This window comes from Phaeodactylum tricornutum, chromosome 14 (genome assembly GCF_000150955.2).
Source record: "Phaeodactylum tricornutum CCAP 1055/1 chromosome 14, whole genome shotgun sequence".
NCBI lineage: Eukaryota > Bacillariophyta > Bacillariophyceae > Surirellales > Neidiaceae > Phaeodactylum > Phaeodactylum tricornutum.
In genome coordinates, this window is record NC_011682.1 from 557,100 (window position 1) to 577,195 (window position 20,096).

At 49.0% G+C, this 20,096-nt stretch overlaps 6 protein-coding genes across 6 annotated transcripts; 3 read left to right on the plus strand and 3 right to left on the minus strand.

Annotated features, from left to right (window-relative positions):
- Positions 1–355: 355 nt before the first annotated feature.
- Positions 356–7,677, plus strand: PHATRDRAFT_47697 (predicted protein; the record flags this gene model as incomplete). Its single annotated transcript, XM_002181897.1, has 5 exons — positions 356–400; positions 488–911; positions 936–2,087; positions 2,244–6,728; positions 6,818–7,677. 5 exons carry the CDS (start codon positions 356–358, stop codon positions 7,675–7,677), a joined length of 6,966 nt encoding a protein of 2,321 aa, XP_002181933.1.
- Positions 7,678–9,391: 1,714 nt separating this feature from the next.
- Positions 9,392–12,092, plus strand: PHATRDRAFT_47698 (predicted protein; the record flags this gene model as incomplete). Its single annotated transcript, XM_002181898.1, has 2 exons — positions 9,392–11,184; positions 11,259–12,092. 2 exons carry the CDS (start codon positions 9,392–9,394, stop codon positions 12,022–12,024), a joined length of 2,559 nt encoding a protein of 852 aa, XP_002181934.1. The 3' UTR covers positions 12,025–12,092.
- Positions 12,090–13,280, minus strand: PHATRDRAFT_47699 (predicted protein). Its single transcript, XM_002182053.1, has one exon. The coding sequence runs from the start codon at positions 12,960–12,962 to the stop codon at positions 12,267–12,269; it is 696 nt and encodes a 231-aa protein (XP_002182089.1). The 5' UTR covers positions 12,963–13,280; the 3' UTR covers positions 12,090–12,266.
- A 672-nt stretch (positions 13,281–13,952) lies between these two features.
- On the minus strand, positions 13,953–14,481 carry PHATRDRAFT_37978 (predicted protein; the record flags this gene model as incomplete). Its single annotated transcript, XM_002182054.1, has 2 exons — positions 13,953–14,184; positions 14,291–14,481. 2 exons carry the CDS (start codon positions 14,479–14,481, stop codon positions 13,953–13,955), a joined length of 423 nt encoding a protein of 140 aa, XP_002182090.1.
- Positions 14,482–15,294: 813 nt separating this feature from the next.
- PHATRDRAFT_47700 (predicted protein) lies at positions 15,295–16,359 on the minus strand (the record flags this gene model as incomplete). Its single annotated transcript, XM_002182055.1, has 2 exons — positions 15,295–15,972; positions 16,012–16,359. 2 exons carry the CDS (start codon positions 16,357–16,359, stop codon positions 15,340–15,342), a joined length of 981 nt encoding a protein of 326 aa, XP_002182091.1. The 3' UTR covers positions 15,295–15,339.
- Positions 16,360–16,738: 379 nt separating this feature from the next.
- On the plus strand, positions 16,739–20,011 carry PHATRDRAFT_47701 (predicted protein; the record flags this gene model as incomplete). Its single annotated transcript, XM_002181899.1, has 5 exons — positions 16,739–16,847; positions 17,063–17,080; positions 17,197–17,320; positions 17,769–17,892; positions 17,950–20,011. 5 exons carry the CDS (start codon positions 16,739–16,741, stop codon positions 19,960–19,962), a joined length of 2,388 nt encoding a protein of 795 aa, XP_002181935.1. The 3' UTR covers positions 19,963–20,011.
- Between the last annotated feature and the right edge of the window lie 85 nt (positions 20,012–20,096).

Here is a 20,096-nt window from a genome sequence, read left to right on the forward strand (position 1 = left end):
AGTTGTGAATCACGTAGAGATCAAACCATGCTTCGTCCAAGATTTTCGAAAACAAGTAAAACCGCAAACCTGATTTTTAATTTTCAAAGATCTAATCCGCTCTCATATTGAAAGTCCTTTCTTCTGGATTCACTGTTAGAGCGATTTCCCATGCCTGACAGTACGTGGCTGTGTGTTGTATTGTCTACTCCATTGATTGAGATCATCAATGTAGTAACGACTACCTCGATGCCGATATCAAAGATTGCATTGTGAGAACGTCTTTCCAATCCTTTACAAATCATTCTACTTTGATTGTGCTTCACAGTCAGTAGATGAGCTCTCGCTTTGACAGAGCAGTGAGGAGTACTTCGAGATGGAACAGTTTGTCCTTGGAATCTTTCAGGAACAGCTTGCCAAGGTAAGCCACATTTTCCGGATAATACTGCGTAAAACTTCTGAAAAAGAAACAAATGCCTGAAAATACCTTTCGTTTGTAAACTTGTAGTTCATTGTCGGGTTTCGAAAAGAGCAAGTAACGGCCAACCTCTTGAACGGGAAAGGAGAAATACACGATGTCGAATTAAATTGCGCTTTTCTGAACGACGAACTCACAAAAATTACGCCGTTTATTGAGCTTGAGAGTGTACATGTTTCCAAGTTTTCTTTTCATGTATCTTCATGGACGAATATTCGCAAAGCACCCATTATCGTTGACGTGGAACACATCAAAGCGGTTGCGGTTGAACCCTTGCGTTACAAGGATCGCTCGCGGCAGCAACAAATTCGGCAAATTACCCGCTACGAACTAATTGAACTCATCCGTAAGGGGCTTCTCAAACCAAAAGGAACGCCTTACAACATTTTTGATCGGATCGTAGACAACTTGACGGTGGAGGTGTCGACATGTTCTTTGCGTTATCAAACGTTGGGTAAGTTCAAAACACGACGACCAGGGCCTTGGACACCGCCGGAAATACATGTTACGCTGGCGGGGATTCGTCTCGTTTCGGTTGACGAATACGGTCTTGAAGCACCGCCCGAAGAAGTTTGGCGACACAATCACAATCGAAGGGCCGGAACGTTCATGATCTATAAAAAACTGGAGATGGAATATCAGGTGGCCATTCAGCCCGTCAGTAGCGTCGATGCGATACGACTTGTATCGGGACGGCAAAACAAGATGGAAATACAAGTGGCGATGGAACGACGCATTCAAGATGGAGCCTGGCTAGCGGTTCAGCTCGATACGACTATTCCACGGGCGGACGTAAATATTCCCGCTACTGTGGTGCCGATACTGGCGCACGCTGTGGCAGGCGCTACGTACTGCTTCTCCAAGGATCGTGCGTTTCATGATCCTTTGAAAAGTACCACCGAGATGGCTGGAAATTGTGTGAGTACAGAACGATTTGAGGTATCTAGGGAAGTCGCAGCGGGTGAAGCTGCCGATGAGGCTGCATCAGAACTTGGTTCGCTATTCGATAGATCTCTTATGGTAGACGAGGAAGTCTCGTCGGAGGAGGATGACGAGAATGAGTTCGGAGCAAGAATTAATAGCAGCGACTTATCATCGCGCAAGATTGAGACGAAGCCTGCGCCTATTCGCGCCAGTACAATAGACCCGAGCACGGAAGGCCGGCCGGTTATTCTGTTTCCCAACGGAATTGTGATCCATGACAGAATATCTTTGAGTGTTTCTATTCATGATGCAACACTTCGAGGGACGTACGCTACGTTGTTGGATGGATACGTCCAGTTGACTGCCAAGGGTTGTATAGTAGAGGCAATATGGCCGAAGATTACGTTCGAGAAGGGTGGCTACGTCCAGGCTTCGATTTCATTCCTCTCTATTGTTGAAAAATCTGGGTCGAGAATTCGCACTGTACTTGAGGGTGGCGAGCAATATGGCGAAATCGATCACAGCGAAAGGGCTGGAAAGCCACCGGTGGAATTTGCGCGTGAGGAAACCTTTCCGCTCTACGAGGAACGATCTGTTCGACCAGATCCGTTGGGACTGCGCGAATCTTTGCCTGCGCAAGCCTTTGGTCTAAAAACTACTGTCGACTTTGTTCAGTCCGCGTCCAGAAACGAAAACGGCATCGAAAGTATTCAGTTTATTCACGAAATTGGAATTGATCATTTTGACCTCACATTCGATTCAGGACCGCTGTGTCGTGTCGCACGATTTGCAATGAATGAAGGGGGAGATGGCTTTGACTCGAGATGGCACACAGGAGACTGAGCTTCTGATCTGACTACAGAAATGCTGGTTCGTCCGACAGGTATGCTGAAGTTGGAAGACTTTGTTCAACCGACGAAGCCCCTCTTTCTAGACGAGAACGCTTTCATATCTTCAGACTTATTTAATGCTACGATACGTATCATGTGTGTCAATTTTCGGATACCTGCAGCTATCAATAGCGATGTGCGGTCATGTGATGTAATTGCTAAAGTCGATGAAGTCATGATAATTATTTCATCAGCACTTCCAAGAACAATGCTCTCTGGTAATATTGGAACCTACGTGGACGGAGAGCACTCTAAGACAAATGAACGAATTGTCTTTCCAAATGATCCGTCTGATTTTGCTTACGATTTGGAGAGTTCAGGGGATCCGTCCAATCGACAACGTGGGGAGCAAACTTCACGTCCTATCTCGACGTTTCGTCTCCAGCTTACAGTGCGTGGTTTTTCTGTGCGCTTATTACCGGTTGTGCCATTCTGCTCCGCTCTTGAGTCGCAGGAGCTTCTTAATGATTTGGAGTTCAGCATGATAACATGTCTTGAAGGCAAGCCAACGAGTCCTGACACTTCTAATTTGACAGAAGTCGTTTTATTCATCTCAGTTCAAGTGTATCGATGTGAAATTAATTTTGACTTTGACCTTGCTATATCAGCCGTGAGCACACTTTCCTTTCATTTTGCAAATGCAAGCCGTATATCCGACATCTTGTTCCGGTCCCAGCCAATCTCTGATGGAGTCGAGCTTTCTGAAACCATAAAAATTAGAAATTCCTTGAAAGGCCGTCGAATTTTGGTTGAAAAGCAAATACTGCATTGCAGGGAAACTGATGGACTACGCATTGCTTGCTATATTAAAGTCGATGAGTATACATTATGTTTATGGAGACAAAACGTGCCTTGCTCTCCATTAAGGCGCAATGTCTCTACGGAGGAAAAGGACAAGTCGAGGCAAGTGGACTACATAGCACTTGTGCTTGTCATGAAAATTGAAATGGAAGCTTTGGAAATTGGGCTGGAAACCACCTTCCATCGACTTTCCAGGCATTTAGTATTGAAGGCTTGTCTAGGTAGTATGAGTCTTTGGGCTTGCGATGCAAATCTGTTACTATCTGCGACTCGGGATCAACGAAATGACTACGCCGAAGGAGACAGTAATGCAAAGGTTGATAGGGTCGGAATTGTCCAGAAATCCTCATGCATTTTGGAGCGTGATAAAATTGTGCAATTGCTCAAGATTGGATGCCTTGGTCAGGGTGGCACAAAATCTGCTGAGATTGGTGATTCCTCGTTGGCAATGAGAATAGAAGAGAAATTTGGGGGAAGCCGTGCTTGGTCCTTTGCTTTGGACTTGCCTAATGGTGGGACTGTGACCTTGGATGCTGAAAGTATTAAGATTTTGTGCGTTTTTGTGTTTCAGGGTCTCTTTACTCCTATCTGGACAACACCAGCACGCCGGTCTCATCCCGAGCCAAAGGAAAATTACACTCTTTCCATCGACGAATTGCTTCGAAATGCGCTACGATTTATTTTGAATTCTAAGAGTATGGATGGCATGTCCGAAGGCGAAAATCTCGCAGCGCTCGCTATTGACTCACACGACGACGTATCAAGTTCGGTAAGAGTATCGAAATTTCTGAAGTACTTGCTACCGAGTGATGTCGAGGTCTTTGTGGCCCGTGGCTTGTTTCAAAACGTGCAACTCCGCTTTTGGGCTGAACCTGATACACAAAAGGAGTCGATGCAACAGATCTTAGTGCTGAACCATGCTGATTTATTATTCAGTTATTTTCGAACAATGGAAGCAACCAATTCCGGTATATTGGCAATGCGGGCTCAAAGAGCGCTGTCATGGGCCAAAATTTTAGATGTAAAAAATCCTGGTCTTCGATACGCTGCAAATATTACGCAAAGCCTTCAATCGGTCTCGTCTACGGGGGAATTGACTGTGACAATCCTCCCTGAATCTCTCGTTTCCTTTCGCTTCGACAACTCGGAGGCGAGATTTTCTGTGCCGAAAGAGCTTCATGTGGACAATACGAGCCGTTTTCTCGAAGCAATTGTCCATGTCATCAATTTTGGGCGTCGATGCCTATTCTCATATCAAGACTTGAGAGTATCGCTTTCCTCGATGAGATCAACTCAGTCACCACCATCGTACTTTAAGGTACCTCCTTGCTTACCTCTACTAGTTTCTTGCAAATCGGTAACCAAATCGTTGAAGAAAATCCAGCTCCTCCTGCAAAGAGCGAAAAGAAGACACATGATCATCAAGCACAACATTGAGGATCAATGGATCAGTACAAATAGTCACATCCAGAAGCTTCAATTGTCGCTATTTCAGAGAGAACGCGAAAGGTTGGGTGCTCTCGCTCTCGTATCTTCTCAGGCCTCGGGATGGTTGCGCCTTGGGTGCGCGCGCCGATCCGGGATGCGCGGGTCTCTGAGCACAATGGTGTGGCCCTACTGGTGCATCCTGCGCAAGAGTCTTCTACATGTGTTCGAAGCACCAGGGATGACGCTTCCAGTTGAGATCATTCCTCTGGAAGGAGTTGATCTTCAAAAGCTCGGAGGTGGGAAGCGCAAACGAGACTTGAAGCGAGCCATGGCTATCGTTGAAACTACCGGTTTGGTCCGTGTAATAATCACAGGAACTGATCGTGAATACTATGTTTGGGCTCGTGAGATCCAAAAATGCGCTTTCATGAAAGCGGGACAAAATGACTCAAAATTTGACTTCGCCGAAAGATACGACTCCTCCCGACGTGGAGAAGCTTCGTCCGCCTCGTTCGCTGAAGAATCGTATCATCAAAATGGGACTCCGACAGAAAAATCACAGGATGCTGTCGCCGGCATGGGTAGCAAAGCTTCAAGGCCTTTTGTTAAGGGATTGTCGCGGGTTGCGAAGGCTACGCGACAAGCAGTGGCAGATCGAAGCGGGCGCCCAAAAGCTATCGACAACGAGACGACAATTCCAGATGAAAAGGGCGTGCACGAAAACGACTCTGTAGGGGCGGTAGATTTTTCCTATATTTCTTCAGCAGTGGCAAGTGACCTGGACGATTCAAGGCACGACCGCTCACAATTACATGGTCGTTTTGCTGGGGTCCGGCAGGCAACAAAATCTAGGCTTGCTGGAGCTGGTCAGGTCACAAAGAGCAAGTTTGGCTCTGCTTTACAAGCCGCTCGTCAGAAAGGAAGAGAAGTTGCTGATAAACGGCGAGGCAAACCTGAGAAAGAGCCTGCCATGGACAATGAGATAGAACAATCTCGCAAATCCGGGATGAACATCAAAGGGATAGAACGGCCTGAGATTTCCCTTGATTCGATACTACCTGGAAATTATTGGTTCTGTGCACTCTGCAAGCATGAGAACAGTAAATCTTCCAAAGTGTGCGAAATCTGTAATGCTACTGACAGTCATACCAATTGCCAGGATGAAATATCACGAGAAAATACGTTTGACAACAAAGTGATTCCGCCAAGTAGAGTCACTGATGACGGGTCAAGCGATGTGAAGGAAAAGCTTGGCGAAAACGACGTCGTTGCCGAGAACGAAAGCTATGATCCGCAAGAAGGAACGGCAATGGAGTTGGATCAATTGTCGTCACGAGCAGGTGGTGTTCGCCACAGACTTGGTGCAGCTGTGCGGAGTGTGCGGCGTCACGTACGAGACAACGACGAAGGCAGTGCAGCGTCGAGGTTTGCGATACGACGACGAAACGGATCCTCAATCGATAGCGGCCTAGTTCCAGGGGCCCCGCAAATCATTAATTTGCGGAATGTCACTACGGAAGGACCGTTGTCCACCGCTGCCTACGTCTTCGGGGATCCACGGTTGGAAGTTGAAGGTCTGCCACTGAAACGACTCCAGGGCAATTGGTTTGTAAAAGTCAGTTCAGTGCTAACGGGGAACAATGAAATTACCGGCTCAGATCAAAAGCCCCTTCCAGCAGTGAACAACTCGAAGCTGCACAATACGAGCCTTGACACTGCAATCCCCACTGTCAACGAGGACGATGGCAGCATCGCATCATACGCAAGAAGCGAAACGCAGCTTAAATCGGAGTCTGATGCGACAAAGGCCACTGATCGAGATGAGACAGGTCGTTCTCGTATATCTCTCGACATGGCAGACTCATCCTCAACAGCCAGGGTAGCATCGACGGACAGAATGCTGAGCCGTCTATTTAAAATTGAAGTGCACCATGTTCTTCCCGCAAAAATACAGCACGAAGCTGTTTCAGCACATACTCACACTATTGCCGACATACTCACTTGCCATGCGTTGATGTCCGAGGCCGTAGCGAAGCTACCGTCTCTTTCTCCTCTGGATTTTACTGTTAATATAGGGGGTCGGGATGAGGCCCACAACATGAGCGAAAGCGCAGCTCAAAGCCTTGGTCTAACGACACTGGACGCGGTGAGAATTACAGGGAACATGCTTGGAGGACTCTTTCAGCAATTGAAGCATTCCGATTCGGTCCAGGTTTCCGAGTACTGTGGTAAGTCACAAATTCGTTGCAGTCTCTGACTTTTTGGATGGCAAGTTTATCGCCGTGCATATTTACAAATCTATGTCTACCGTTTCCAGCTGAGGTGATTGCAGAGTTCTTCAACTCAATGCTTTACTGTGCGCTACCTATCGATGCTCTGGCGATTCTTTCTGATTTTCTACAGATTGAATCAGAGTCCATCGAGACGTTGGATCCAAACCTCAGTCCAGCCCTTCTCAATCAGGATTCTTCCAAGAATCGACCGAGCGGCAGTGCAGGATGTGGAGACGCAGACGACTCACTCTTTCCGTTGTTGTCCAAAATTGAATCGGAACTGTTGTGCGTGGAGCATGACATGCACGTGACTAAGCAGTTTCTGGCTCTTGCTTCACAACGAAATGAGCCCGTTCACGCAAGCGATCCGCCACCGGCGTTTCACACCTTTCACGAAGCCATGCATGTTTCGCTACTGAAGGTAATGGCCGAGCGGGACGAAGCGCACGCAAAGTTGGTTGCGGCCGATGTAATGCACGTCCATGAATTGGAACAGCAACGCAAACAGGTCCAACAATTGACGGCGCGTCTAGAGGCCTTGTCTAAGCCGCATACTGCGACAAATGCCGAGGAAAGTGGAAAGATGCAACGGATGCAGAAGCAAATGCAGCAAAACTCGGACATGGAACTCATTTCGCTGTGTCAACAGTTGACTGGAGAAATTTCGGCTCGCACAGCGGCATCCTTGGAAGTACTGCGTTTAAAGGAGAGTCGCAAGATAGAACGGGATATTGAAGAAGCTGAGAAGCGAGCTCTACTGGATGAGCTGCAAAGTCTTAAGACCGAGCTAGCCCGGGAAAAAGCCCTGGCTAAGGAGGCACAATGTGAGTCACAAGTCTGGAAGCAATCGTACGAACATGTGGCTCGAATGCGAGAAGCAACAATTCTGGACGAGTCGACCTAAATTAAGGTTTTTGCACAAAGAACGTACTACAATCTTTGAAATCAACTTTTAAAATCCTGCTTCCAGCCACATTCGATCAAGCGCTGCAGCTTTTGAACTTTTCCGTGCGACAGAGAGAATAGCCATTGGTACAGCCTAGCTAGCAGAGAGAATGGAAAGATCGAGTAAAGCGTGCTAACATAAACTAGGTGTGAATCTAGGACATGTCTATGTGTAAACACTCGCTTCCCGGCCAATGCCCTTTAGCAAGGTACCCGAATATAGGGGTGGTACAGTGCTCGACTATGAGCAACACCAAGTTCTCACGGTTCGGGCCAAAATCGTTGATGTTCGCCGATGAAGTGCGACAAAATAGGTAGGGAGCACTAGCTAGCTGTGTACGAAAATCTACATGGGGAGGGTGCAGATCGTGAAGAAGTGGGTGTTATGACGTAGCTGTATTAAATCCTATAGCATCGACAGCTTTCTTACAGTTAGTCGTACGAAGGCCTCGTAACCATGGAATCACGACCAAATTTTGTCGACCATGATATACGCATCCAAAACCGAGAAGATACATGGGTCAGTCATCGTGACCTGTACATGTATGTGCACGTGATGTGTAAAACAGACGTACGTTACTCGACCGCTTCACGTTGTTGTATGTGTTTCGAGTTTTGCGCAAGCCATGAGTTGAATCGGGACTTCTTTGCCGTTCTAAAATTAAGGTCAGCTGTATTTATCTCTAATTGGTACCTGGCGTTTCAAACCAGCAAAGCACTCCTGGTTCGTAGTCAGAAAACGCGAGTTTGTCGTTTATAGACTAGTCCGTTTTCCCTCTGGTATACCGTAGGACTGACTGTGTGTCGTCCCCGTCCCGTGTGGAGGGAAGAGGGATCGGCGTGAAACGTGAGATTTGGTGTGACACTCAATGTCCAACCAAAGAGACTCCGGCGCGCAGCCGTTGGATTCCCGCCGTAATTGCTTTCTGGAATCGAGGAATGTACGTAGGCAACTGGAGACGTTTCCAAGAGACGCACCATGAACCGCAAATGGGGGGTTATTTGTACTTGTTTTATAAATACAAATCTCTATAGTGAGTCGATACACATGGCACGCCGGTCAGCCTCTATTTTTAGCACATTAGTGCCTTTCGGATGCCTGATCCGTTGAATTCATTGGCCACGGAACCAAATTTTGTGCTCTAAAATTAATTAGACTAAAACTTGTAATTATTCGTGCTCGACATGCGTTTTCGGGTGAACCAGCGTTTCCGGTGTTCGCTGCGACTGGACTAACCCGTGTATTCACCCCATTGTTCGTGCCTCCAAACGATGGACTGCGACGAGTTTACCAACGCACGTCCATTTCACATCCAACGGCCTCATTTACTTTGCGCTCCAGTGCCTTCCAAAACGGTTTTCGATTGCTAGGTTCAGCCCGAAGGTCAAATCGGAAACACTTTGTCTGTAGAGTGTTTCTGCGGACGACGTTCGTATTTCAATCGAACTCCTCTGAACTGCTCCAAATCGACTTGTTGCCTGTACTAGGAGTCGTCCCCAGTCAAGTTTTTGAGTTGTCATTGTGACAAGTTTTTCAGTTGGAGACGCTGCACCTGAGCAACATCGGCAGCCTCCTTGTCTGGCGTTGCTAGAAGCAGGCTCATTTTCGTTTCCTGACGCGCCCACGCGCTGTACAGGTTTCCAGTTTCGGAACTCCACAACCATCCGTACCCATGCCGGATCCGGAACGCACCAAATCTCCTCTGCGACCTCATTCTTGCAAAGCAGAGACGGGCGACCAAACATCGCAAATGCACTCTCTCCTAAGCTGGATGCAGCGCAGTACAGAGTCATCGACGCCCACTACTGTCGCGAGTACGCCGGATTGCTCCGACTCTACCCAACAGCAGACGCCACCTTCTATTTACGATCTGCAAGATCGTTACGTCACCACCGGCTCTCTCGCAATACCGGAGCAAACGGAAGACTACGATGATGACGATGACGTCATGTTGGAGGAGCGCTTTGGCGGGCGCGATCTCGATCGAGAGATCTCTCCGGTTTGCCGCACCGGCCTGACGGTGCGGACGAGGTCTTTACCCGGTTCTCCGTCCGAAGTAGACAACTCCTGGGAGTCGCGGGAAAGCTACGCTTCCTATCCCATTGGACGTAAACTGCGCTCGCGTCGCAAGAGCTCGACGCAGGGTATTGTCCTCAAGAATCGTCGCCGTAGACGATCCAGCCGTGCTTCCCGAGACGATGATGACAATTCGCTCACCACCTTGTCCTTTTCGGATGATCCACCCTCTCCGAACAACGATTCTTTGCCCCGAACAATCCCCTACCGCAGAATGTCTTCCCGCCGCTATTCACCCGCGCGCTCGCTGGGGGAGTCCACCACATTTCGGAATTTTGTTTGGAAATTGGGGCACCCACGAGGTCTCCTATGGCTCATGTGCGTTATTGGACTCGTCAGCATCAGCATGACCTACATGTCGACGCGGAATATGGCGGGCCGTCCAGGAGAAATTGGAAGGATTCAAGTGCTTTACGCTGGAAACCACCATGTCCCCCTGAGGACGTCGCGGCTGAAAGGAGGTGGTGTATCGGGAAATTTCTTGCGTGGTTTTCCAGCGCCAACATCTACGTCAATCGCCGCCAGGAAATCTGTGCCGGAACAGGGACGGAAGTCGGCGGTCACTTTGAATCATGCCATTGTGGACTCCCGCAAAATCTCAGAAGTAGGAGTTGATGAACACCTGGCGAAAAACTATGCTTTGAAGAAAAATGATGACCGCAAGCACCTTGAAGTGCATAAATCGAAACATGACGAAGGCAAACATCACCACAGCCATGACGAACACAAGCATTCTGGGAATATGAAGGACAAGCATCACATTGAGCACAAGAGTACGGATAAGAATGATGATCGCAAAGATCCGGCAAATCCAGAAATACAGCATGAAAAACGCCATGACAGCAGTGCTACGAACACTGAACTGGAAAATCACAATGAGCCGAAAAACTCGCTTACGTCCGTAGCAATGCCGTTGGTTCCTCTCAGCATTCCGAAATCCGACTACGAGGCTCAAGATTGGAGATTGTACAGGGCACCTGCCCACAGTCCCTCAAACGTTACGCACCACAGGATGGTATTTGTTGATCCATCGTTGGCTCACGCCCCTCTTCGTCACCGTAAGGTTGTGTCGTACCCATCCGATTATACCGACCCGACTCAGCTATACTCCATCCTGGATTCTGGCGACGAACGCATCAAGCGCATGGAACCCCGGGATCCATACGTGCAGGGCGAATGTGTGCCAATGCAGCCCTGGCAAACAACATACCACCCCTTATGCAACGGCGTACACGAGCTGGGTATCGATCAAATTCTCGGCGAAGAGACCGGTAGTGATATGCGTCTGTTTGGAACAAAAGGATTTTGGCGTAACGCGTGGAGAGCGGATATTTTGAATGGACATTCGCATTTGCACGAACGAGATACTATTGTTATCAAAACTCTCAAGTATGTATGCCCAGGAATAAATTGCTTGATTGTTACTTACTGGATATTTTACTAACTCCTCGATTTGTCTTCAGGCTACAACATAACTTTGAAGAAGCGCATTTTGAGCATGATCGTATTGATGCGGTCGCGATGGAGCGCTTAACATCGTCGCCGCATGTTATTAATGTGTTTGGATTCTGTGGACATACGGTCATGACTGAATTCGCTGACGGAAAGCGTCTTGGAGAATTGGCCGATCGAGCCAAGAAACAACCGTTGGAACGGCTCAAGATCGCTCGCGACATTGCTGAGGGTCTTGCTGATGTACACGGCATTGATGGAGATGGCAATGTATCTTTTGTTCACTTGGATATCAACCCTGCTAACGTGGTCAGCATAGGAGGCCGTCTGAAGTTGAACGATTTCAATATTGGTGTTCCAAGGCGCTGGAATACTACGTCAAATGAACCTTGCGGTTTCCCAACACAATATCCGAACGCGCAATGGCGGTCACCGGAGGAGGCTCGCCAAGAGGAAAATCTGACAGAAAAAGTTGATATCTTCTCCCTGGGTCACATATTTTTTAGAATGATTTGCGGTCATGAGCCCTGGAGTTCATTTGAGCCGGGTGGCAAGCCCTCCGCCGACGAACTACATGAGAAGGTTGGAAGAGGTGTTTTACCCACAATTCCTACGAATGTTTTGGAGTCGAAAGACCCCGAAGTTGTCGCCATTCGAAACGCGATGATCCAATGTTACACTTTCATTCCGTCCGAGCGTCCAAGTGCGAAACAAATTGCCCGAAATTTGCAGAAAGCTCTGGACAAGGCCGAACTAGTACAAGAGGCTCGGCCTTAAATCGAGACAAAAGTGCGTGATATCTTGGCCATCAAGTAAACGGTTAATAGACAGACTTTTCCTATGTGAAGTGTACCCTAGGATTTATATTTCTGTTAACAGCGAAGGCGGTTTGTCTCTAATGGGGATTGCCGCTCCTGGTCACAGAGGGAGCGTCACCATAACCAAACACCAAAAACGCCGATTCGGCTTTCGCTTCTATCCGGAATCACGCTGGGTCCGATTTATGATACGTTCGTTCTTCACGCCGTTTCTACCAAATAGGGCTCGCGACAAATTGGGCACCGATCGTGCTTGATGAGCCAAGCGGACATGCAAGCTTCATGAAAGATGTGCTTGCACGAGACTGACTCGCAGACGCGGTCGCATGGTTCGTAATTTGAAAGGCAAATGGCGCACCCGGTGTCTTCACAAAAGGAATCATAGTCACTCAACGCGGCCGTAGGAGTGCATTCGCGATAGCTGGGAAAGTCATCTCCCTTTATTCGTGAATGGGAGTCGGAGTTTTCAAGTTGCTCCTTTCGATTAACAGAGTCGCCGCTCGTTGACGAAGGTCTTAATCCGGTAGGAACATTGTCGGTCTCATCCCCATATTCTAAAGTCAAGTCGTCGGACGCACTCGTCATCGAATCATCGCTGATAGCAGCACTTTTCCATTCTCGCACCATCATGTTCGAAGCAATGTACTCTTTGCGTTCCGCGATTCTCTTTTTCTGTGTCTGTTTGGATTCGACTTGTTGGTCATGTTGATCTGTGGCGTTTTGTCGTAGCAAGGCCATTCGACAGATTATCATGCAGAAGCCTATCAGAAAGACGACAAGAACCAAAGTTGCCGCGTCCGTTGCATCATTCCCGATACCGCCTTCGGCAGTTGTGGGTGGTTTTGTTGTAGTTTCATTATCTTGGAGTACGATTGTTGTGCTCAATCCGTCATTCATTGTGAAGGGCGATACGTGTGACAGTATATTTACATGCACACCTTTTCTTGCAAAAATGGTTTGTGTTGATGTTTTGAGAATGTGGATGGCATTTTTGAATGGTGTTCGTATTCAAGGTACGCTAGAGAAATACCGGCTTCACAGACTGGACTAACTGCAAGTGTCGTGCTCTCGAACAGTATAGTTAACGAGGCACCCATTTATTCATAAAATGTCAGTGTTTGCCTATCGAGCGTTCGTAGAAAGGAAGACGAAGCATCCTGGAACATCGACTATGCGAACCGAACGAAGCGAACCCGCCAAATCCCGCCTTTCGAGTGAGATCTTACCGGTCTACCGAGACCTCGCTTGTGTGACTCAATTCATCTCCGGCATTTTTCACAGTCTTCAGGAGCGCCAGTATTCCTGCTAATGTTAAGGCTGGTTTCGTGCTGTCAGTATCGTGCGCCACTATGATGACAATCAAGTTTTTCTCTCACGTCGAAGCGACAAGATTCAACTATCCTTATGTATATTTCATTAATCTGGTGTGAATAACGTCAATATTTGGCAAAAGATCTCTGTTAGCTCAGTTGGTAGAGCGCAAGACTGTTAATCTTGAGGCCGCTGGTTCGATCCCAGCACAGAGAGTTTTGGAAAAATTTTCTTTTTCTCATGCCTACATGAAATAACCATGGAGATGACGAAAAACACGGTACCCGTGGTAAGGCTCATGCAAACGAACACCCTTTGTTTTAGAATCAATTCCATTTGTTAACGACAGCCGTGATCGCTGTAGCACTGTACGCTACGGATCAGCAGTAAGCTAGCTGGAAGTACCAATCATATCGACCAATTCTGTTCACTTTGATAAAGGTTTGAACCTGACTGGCTACCTCTAGCACTCTAACAGAGTATACACGGCTCAACATTAAGTTTTTATGTCTTTCTCGTTTCCAACGCCCGAGATGCACGATCCTGTCGACAGTTTTGGTAGCCCTAGGGATTTACCTAAGCCATCGTACCTGGTGCTTCGTAGGATACCGTCGGTGCCCCGTGTGCTTCGCCCGTCATCTCCATGGCGGAATTCTCGGGCTTGTCGAGAATTTCGGATCGATGCGCAGCCAGTATCGCGGCAAAGCTGCCCAACAGAACACTTTGGCAAAGAGCGAGAAAGGCCATGATAGACTCTGCCTTGTTAGGCATGTTTATGAATGCCTGATCTCGTTCGTAACCAATATAACTAAAGGAGGATGGCAAACAAGAAGCAATGATGCGCTCGGGTTAGCCAGGGCAATCACGGAGATACGTGCATCGACGAGCTGTTCAGAGCTGACACGAATACGTACGTGAGAAAAAGTAGAAAGAACATTTGACTCATTGAAACAACGGCGCCCATGAAAAATCCAACGGCCATGGAATTGTGAAATTTCCGCATAATGATGGTGCCGCCAACGGCGAGTGCGCACACCATGACGGCGGACCAGATGGAAAGGAAACCTTCCTTAAAGCTTCGGGTGCTCATGATGACAAAACTCATGGTCGTGATTGCCACAGTCAAGCCCAATATTGAGTACCTAGTTTCATCGGATGAAAGCGCACGTAAATGGATTGGTCAGACGCTCGGCTGAATATAAATAAGTCGGATGGCTTCCACGGTGGGACAAAGAGAAAGCACCTACCACCATCCGGCTATCAATTTTCGTGATGAGCCCCCGCAAAGTTGGTCCGCCAAGTAGGTCGTATACTGCGACAGCCCCATGATCTCTAACAGCACGAAAGTGTCAAAAAGTTTGGCGCTTTGTGGGACGGATGATGTTTCGCGATTGTCTTGCCGTCAGAAGGATGGTGATGAGATTGCAGCGTGACCCGCTTTGAAAGTGAGACTGTTTCGTCGCTAGTTGATGCGGGGGCTGGTTTTTCGTAGGCGGCCTAGCGCAAACCCCACCGTCGAGGAGCCGTTGCGTTTCAGCAATTAAGTTGTTTTTGCCTGGTCGGCGTGATTCTGATATTAAAGTTTTAAGAACTTTGTCTTACATGAGTTGTCGTTTTGTATGTAGAGTATATCATAGAGTTTTCAACGAATAACACAAATCATTCTGCCCCGGAGGCGCATCTGACCAGTCACCCGAGGAGAAAGGGTATCCTTCTCTAGAGAATCATTTGTGAGGACGACCTGCTTCTACCGCAGTATAATTTGGTGGCTGATTGTACACACACGGCGGAAAAAAAGGTCGACGATTGCGCGGTAGAGGCTGCTCGCGAAGAATTTTAACTGTAAAGCAAGGGCAAAACTACTCTTTGTTTCGGGACGGTTGTACAATGAGAACTCCAAAAGGGCAAATTTAAGGCCAAAAATGGTAGTCTAATGTTACAGCAGAGGGTGGGAGCAGAGACTTCACACGGACGCCGTTTCGGGCCGGTGGACGGAAGACTGCGGTGACGCGACGGTGGTCACGGCACTCCAAGGGGCTGATTGGTAGTTTCCAGGCGGCAACGAACCTCCGGCGGCCATTTCCTGTTCGCCCGCCATGAGAGCTGCATTTTTGGAGTCGACGATTGAGTCCGGTTCGTGCGCACCGGCGTGACTTTTCTTAGCCTTGAGGTAACCGTCAGCAATCCAAAAGTAAATGACGTTTAGAATTCCGGGAAAGAAGATCATGACAAAGAGTAGCTCGAAGCGAATGTTGCCTTGCAGTGGGGCGAACAGAACCCCTCCGATCCAGGCCAACCAGGAGCCTCCGGCGAGCATAAAGATGTAAATAATGACTTTGACCACGGTGAGGATGACGAGCCAAGCGAGACACTGTGAAATCCAATGCAGGACGCCGTCGGGGCCGGAATACACCCCGGAATGCTTCAAATGGACCCAGTCTCTTTCGCTGGCAAGCTTGTCCAGCACCCCTAGAAAGAAAATAGCCAAAACAAGACCGAGTGTGGTATCTATAAGGTAGCTCATTCCGTACCAGGCGCATTGATCCTGCAACCGTGATTCACCGGTGATTCTTTCGGAAATAATAGCGGCAATGATCTAAAAAAGACGCCCGCATCGGCATGTCGAGGAACATACACGTGTGAGACGGGCGATTGCAGATATATCGTATCGTTGGCCGGTGATGCCACACCAAATTAGCTTGATACGCACCATATTCAAAACGTGTGCGTAACAAGCTCCCAGTGCTTGTTTTCCAATATCGAGCGACCAGGTCCGAAAGGTCCTCCGAGGTACCTCTTGCAGACGTTTGAAATAGAGCGACAGTAGGGCGAGAACGGCGAGGATCATTTGTACCAGTACGGTAAAGAAATCCTCGCGATCATAAATTTTACAGTACCGCGTTTCGTCTTGGTAGTCGGTGTTGTTATTGACGTCGTCGTCAAAGGCATTGTTGTTATTGTTTTGGTCGTCATTTTCAGCCATTGTGTCGAAGACTGGGAGTGTCTACCTGCTTGTCTATCTCTCTCTTTACCCTGTCTAACTATAGATAGTAACTAGCCCGTACCGAGATACTTGCGGTTGTCAGCAACGAAGAAAACAACCGAGGAGCAACCGACTAGGGGCGTCGAATGGCTCGGCTCGGCTTGTCTCGCCTTTGGTGGCGGATGGCTTGTCGGATGCGCAAGCAAGCAATCAAACACACAATTGATCAATGAAGCATGCAAGGTTTTTAAGGACGACTTTTACCTAGCGGTGTATATGGTTAAGGCAAAGCGGATTGTTAGGTTGTTTGTTTTTGTGCCGGGTTTGAGTTTGATTGTGCAGTAGGAACAAAGCAAAGTAGGAACGGCTCGTCTTTTTTATGGCGATGCGCGTTCGTCGTGAGGAGCCCCGAAAATCCGAGCACCCGAAGGAATTGCCGGGACGATACCGACGGGGAGAAACGAAAATGTCGTTGGAGGCTGAGGGGGGTTAAAGCGTTATCCCAAAGGGAGCCGGCCGACGCGCAGCCCTCAACCCTCTGCTTGGATCGACGGAATGCCCAACCAGAATTCTACTCGAGTCTTGGACAGGACTAAAAGTTCAATCGTGCACGTCGTCTCGACGAAATGCTATCTACCAGTACGGTTGCCCGACATAGTGTCCCCTTTATCTCTATATATGTTGACTTTGTCTAACTCTACAGGACAGACAAATTTTGCTGGTATGACTGCGAATCCTTAAGTGTCTCATCGTTGTTTACACAAAAGGCGTCGGGGCTTGACTTTGTCCCTGGTGTCCTTGTTCTCATACGGGTCATTCGTAAGTAGAAATTTAGAGCGGCTTGCATCGGTGCTTCCGGCCAAGCTTTGTCCGCCCTTGTGCAGGATTTTCCGTTCGAGCCGTCTCTTTCGTTTGGGCCGAACGCCCAAAAACCTCAAAACACATGGATGGTACTCGACGTGTAAGTAGTAGATACGTAGGTAGTTTGTTGGAGAGAGAGACCGACCGCACACATCAATCACACACATACACACACATATACACACATTATCATACCTGACGATCCATTGTCCCGGTACGGACAGCTCTCGGGACACGACAGTTTCCGCCAAGTTCGGGCGAATCCACGCGTTCCGTTCGCTCCCTGCCTCCCTTTCTAGAGTATTGGGCCTTTCCCCGCAGACCCATTTGCGTTGGATTTGCTCGAACGAACACACTGTTCCAAACGCAGTCAGTCGACACAAACACACGAGCATATCTACTTGGACAGCCGTTCGAGCCCTTGTCCTTTGTTTTTAGACCTTTTAGGAGACCAAAAAACGGGAGCTTACTGTGAAAACTTGTCGCTTCCGAACAAACCGAGAGGCCCACACCCCTCCTTCGTCGTGTCACTACCAACACACACACAGCTCCCCATCATGTCTTGGCTGCGACGGAGAAGTGTTCTTCCCTGGACACTCGGACGCCATCGGTGCGTCTCGTGGTGCCTCGTTCTCGTTGCTCTCTCCGAATGGAGCGGACCCCACTCGTATGGTACGTACACGGATTTAGTTGTTCTCTGTTTCTGCAGCGTTACTTCCGGATACATAGCCATGGGTCAACAATCCATCCCGTACTCGTCAGCTAGGCTGTTTTCCCTTTTTCTCTGTCTGTCATTCATCATCTCACGCTCCTCTTTGTATTTCCCTGGAAGTAGCATGGGCTGAGGATGTCCAAACACCAGTCGCGGCGCCAACGGTTTGGTTGCCAGAACAACAGATGACGGAACTAGTTCCGATTACGGACCAACAGTTTACCTCGGCACCGGCAGCAGCGCCCGTGGCTGTACCTGTGGTAGCACCCACACGAGCACCCACGCCGGCTCCGACGCGAGCCCCAACCCGTCCACCGGCGCGAGCCCCAACCCGTCCACCGACGCGAGCCCCCACCCGTCCGCCCACGCTGCGGCCAACGGTTGCACCCACCAAAGCACCAACCGTACCTCCCACACCGGCGCCGACACTCTCGCCGTCGTTTGTCCCGTCGGATGCTCCGTCGATTCTGCCTTCGAAGGCACCCACCGGCATGCCAAGCTCCCTTCCTTCCACCCTCGCTCCCACCACAATCGCGCCCACGACTATCACTCCCATGCCCACATCCTCCTCGCCACCATCGTCCATGCCGTCGCAGGGGCCGAGTCGCGCACCAAGCCTCGCACCGTCACTTGCTCCTACCGGCAATCCGTCAGCCCCACCCACCAACAGACCGACTGCAGCACCGTCGACTGCGCCAACGCTGTCTCTCCAGCGAGATACGGTGGATATTACAATGCGCATGACATCCATCCCGGGACGACTGGAAAGATCTTCCGCCATTCAATGGGAAGCCGCCACGGCCGAGCACATCCGTCGGAGTATCTTGGCGCAAACTACCGACAGGCCACTCATGGAATTGATGATACGGACCAACATTGAGTCCCAATTCACGCAAGCGTTTAATGCCGGTCGACGAGTCGTAGTGCACATGGCCGAAGAGGGAAACGCGATCGGCGGTCCGCGGTTTTTGCAAGAAGTCGTCATTGCGCCTCTGCGAGTTTCATTTTTTGCAACAGTCTCTTTCCGATCCACTTTTGACAATTACGACTGGGCCAGTTTGATTGGTGACGCCTTCAACAGCGACGATGAACGATCAGCCTATGTTGCACGTTTACGGGCGACCGGAGACAGGGCGTTTGACCCACTCGGGAGTGTAACTCTATTGGTGGAAGGGGAAACGCCCATTGAAGAATTACCCGACCAAGATTCCGAGGACAGCGGCGGGAACAATTTGTTGATTGTGATCGTTGCGTGTATCGCCGGTGGCAGCGTCCTCCTAGCCCTCGTGGGACTCTTTATATATCGCCAGTCCTCCTCCGCTCCGGATATCAAGGTAACTCCCAAGCTTGTTGAACAGCACCACAGTACGAGCCAAAGTGTACCGAGCCAGCGTGCGGGCTATTCGACGGAAATTAATGTTGACCGACAGGACGACATTAGCACGCTTGGCGACCCTATGTTTGGTATGGGCGGCATGCACTTTGGTGCTGGCGATGGCTTACAACGGGACGAGCAAACTGCCAGCGTTGGCAACGATTACGACTACAACAAGGAGTATCTGCATAGCCAGGGTATTGCCTTGTCGATGGAGGAGAGTAGTCGAAGTCGGCTCACTTCGACGGACTCGGATCGCGTTTCGGGTAACTCAACTTTTTCCAAGATGGGTAAACTCAATCCAACCGTGTTCGCCGACGACTCGTCGTTTGAAGAACAATTCGTCGAGGAGGAGGAGGAGGAGGAAGAAGAAGAAGAGGTGGAACGGTTCACCGTGAACGTACCGGCCGGAAAATTGGGGATGGTAATAGATACGCCGGAAGGTAGTCTTCCTATTGTCCACGCCATCAAAGAATGGAGCATTCTGGAGAATACCGTCAAGATGGGCGATAAACTAATATTCGTAGACGACGAAGACGTGACGGAAATGACTGCCGTGGAAATCTCCAAACTGATTTCACTCAGATCTGATCGGCCGCGCTCACTCGTCTTTCACCGCGTTCTTCCACGCAGCGATTTCATTGATATGTACTAAAAGTTTCGACAACCAACAGGATTGCCCCTCGTGTTGTTGTCGCCATGTCTCTTATTTGTGTTTTTTGTGCGGTTGGCAGCCAACAAAAATTCTAAGTGAATAGAAGAAAATAGTATAGCTACAGTTTTTTTGTG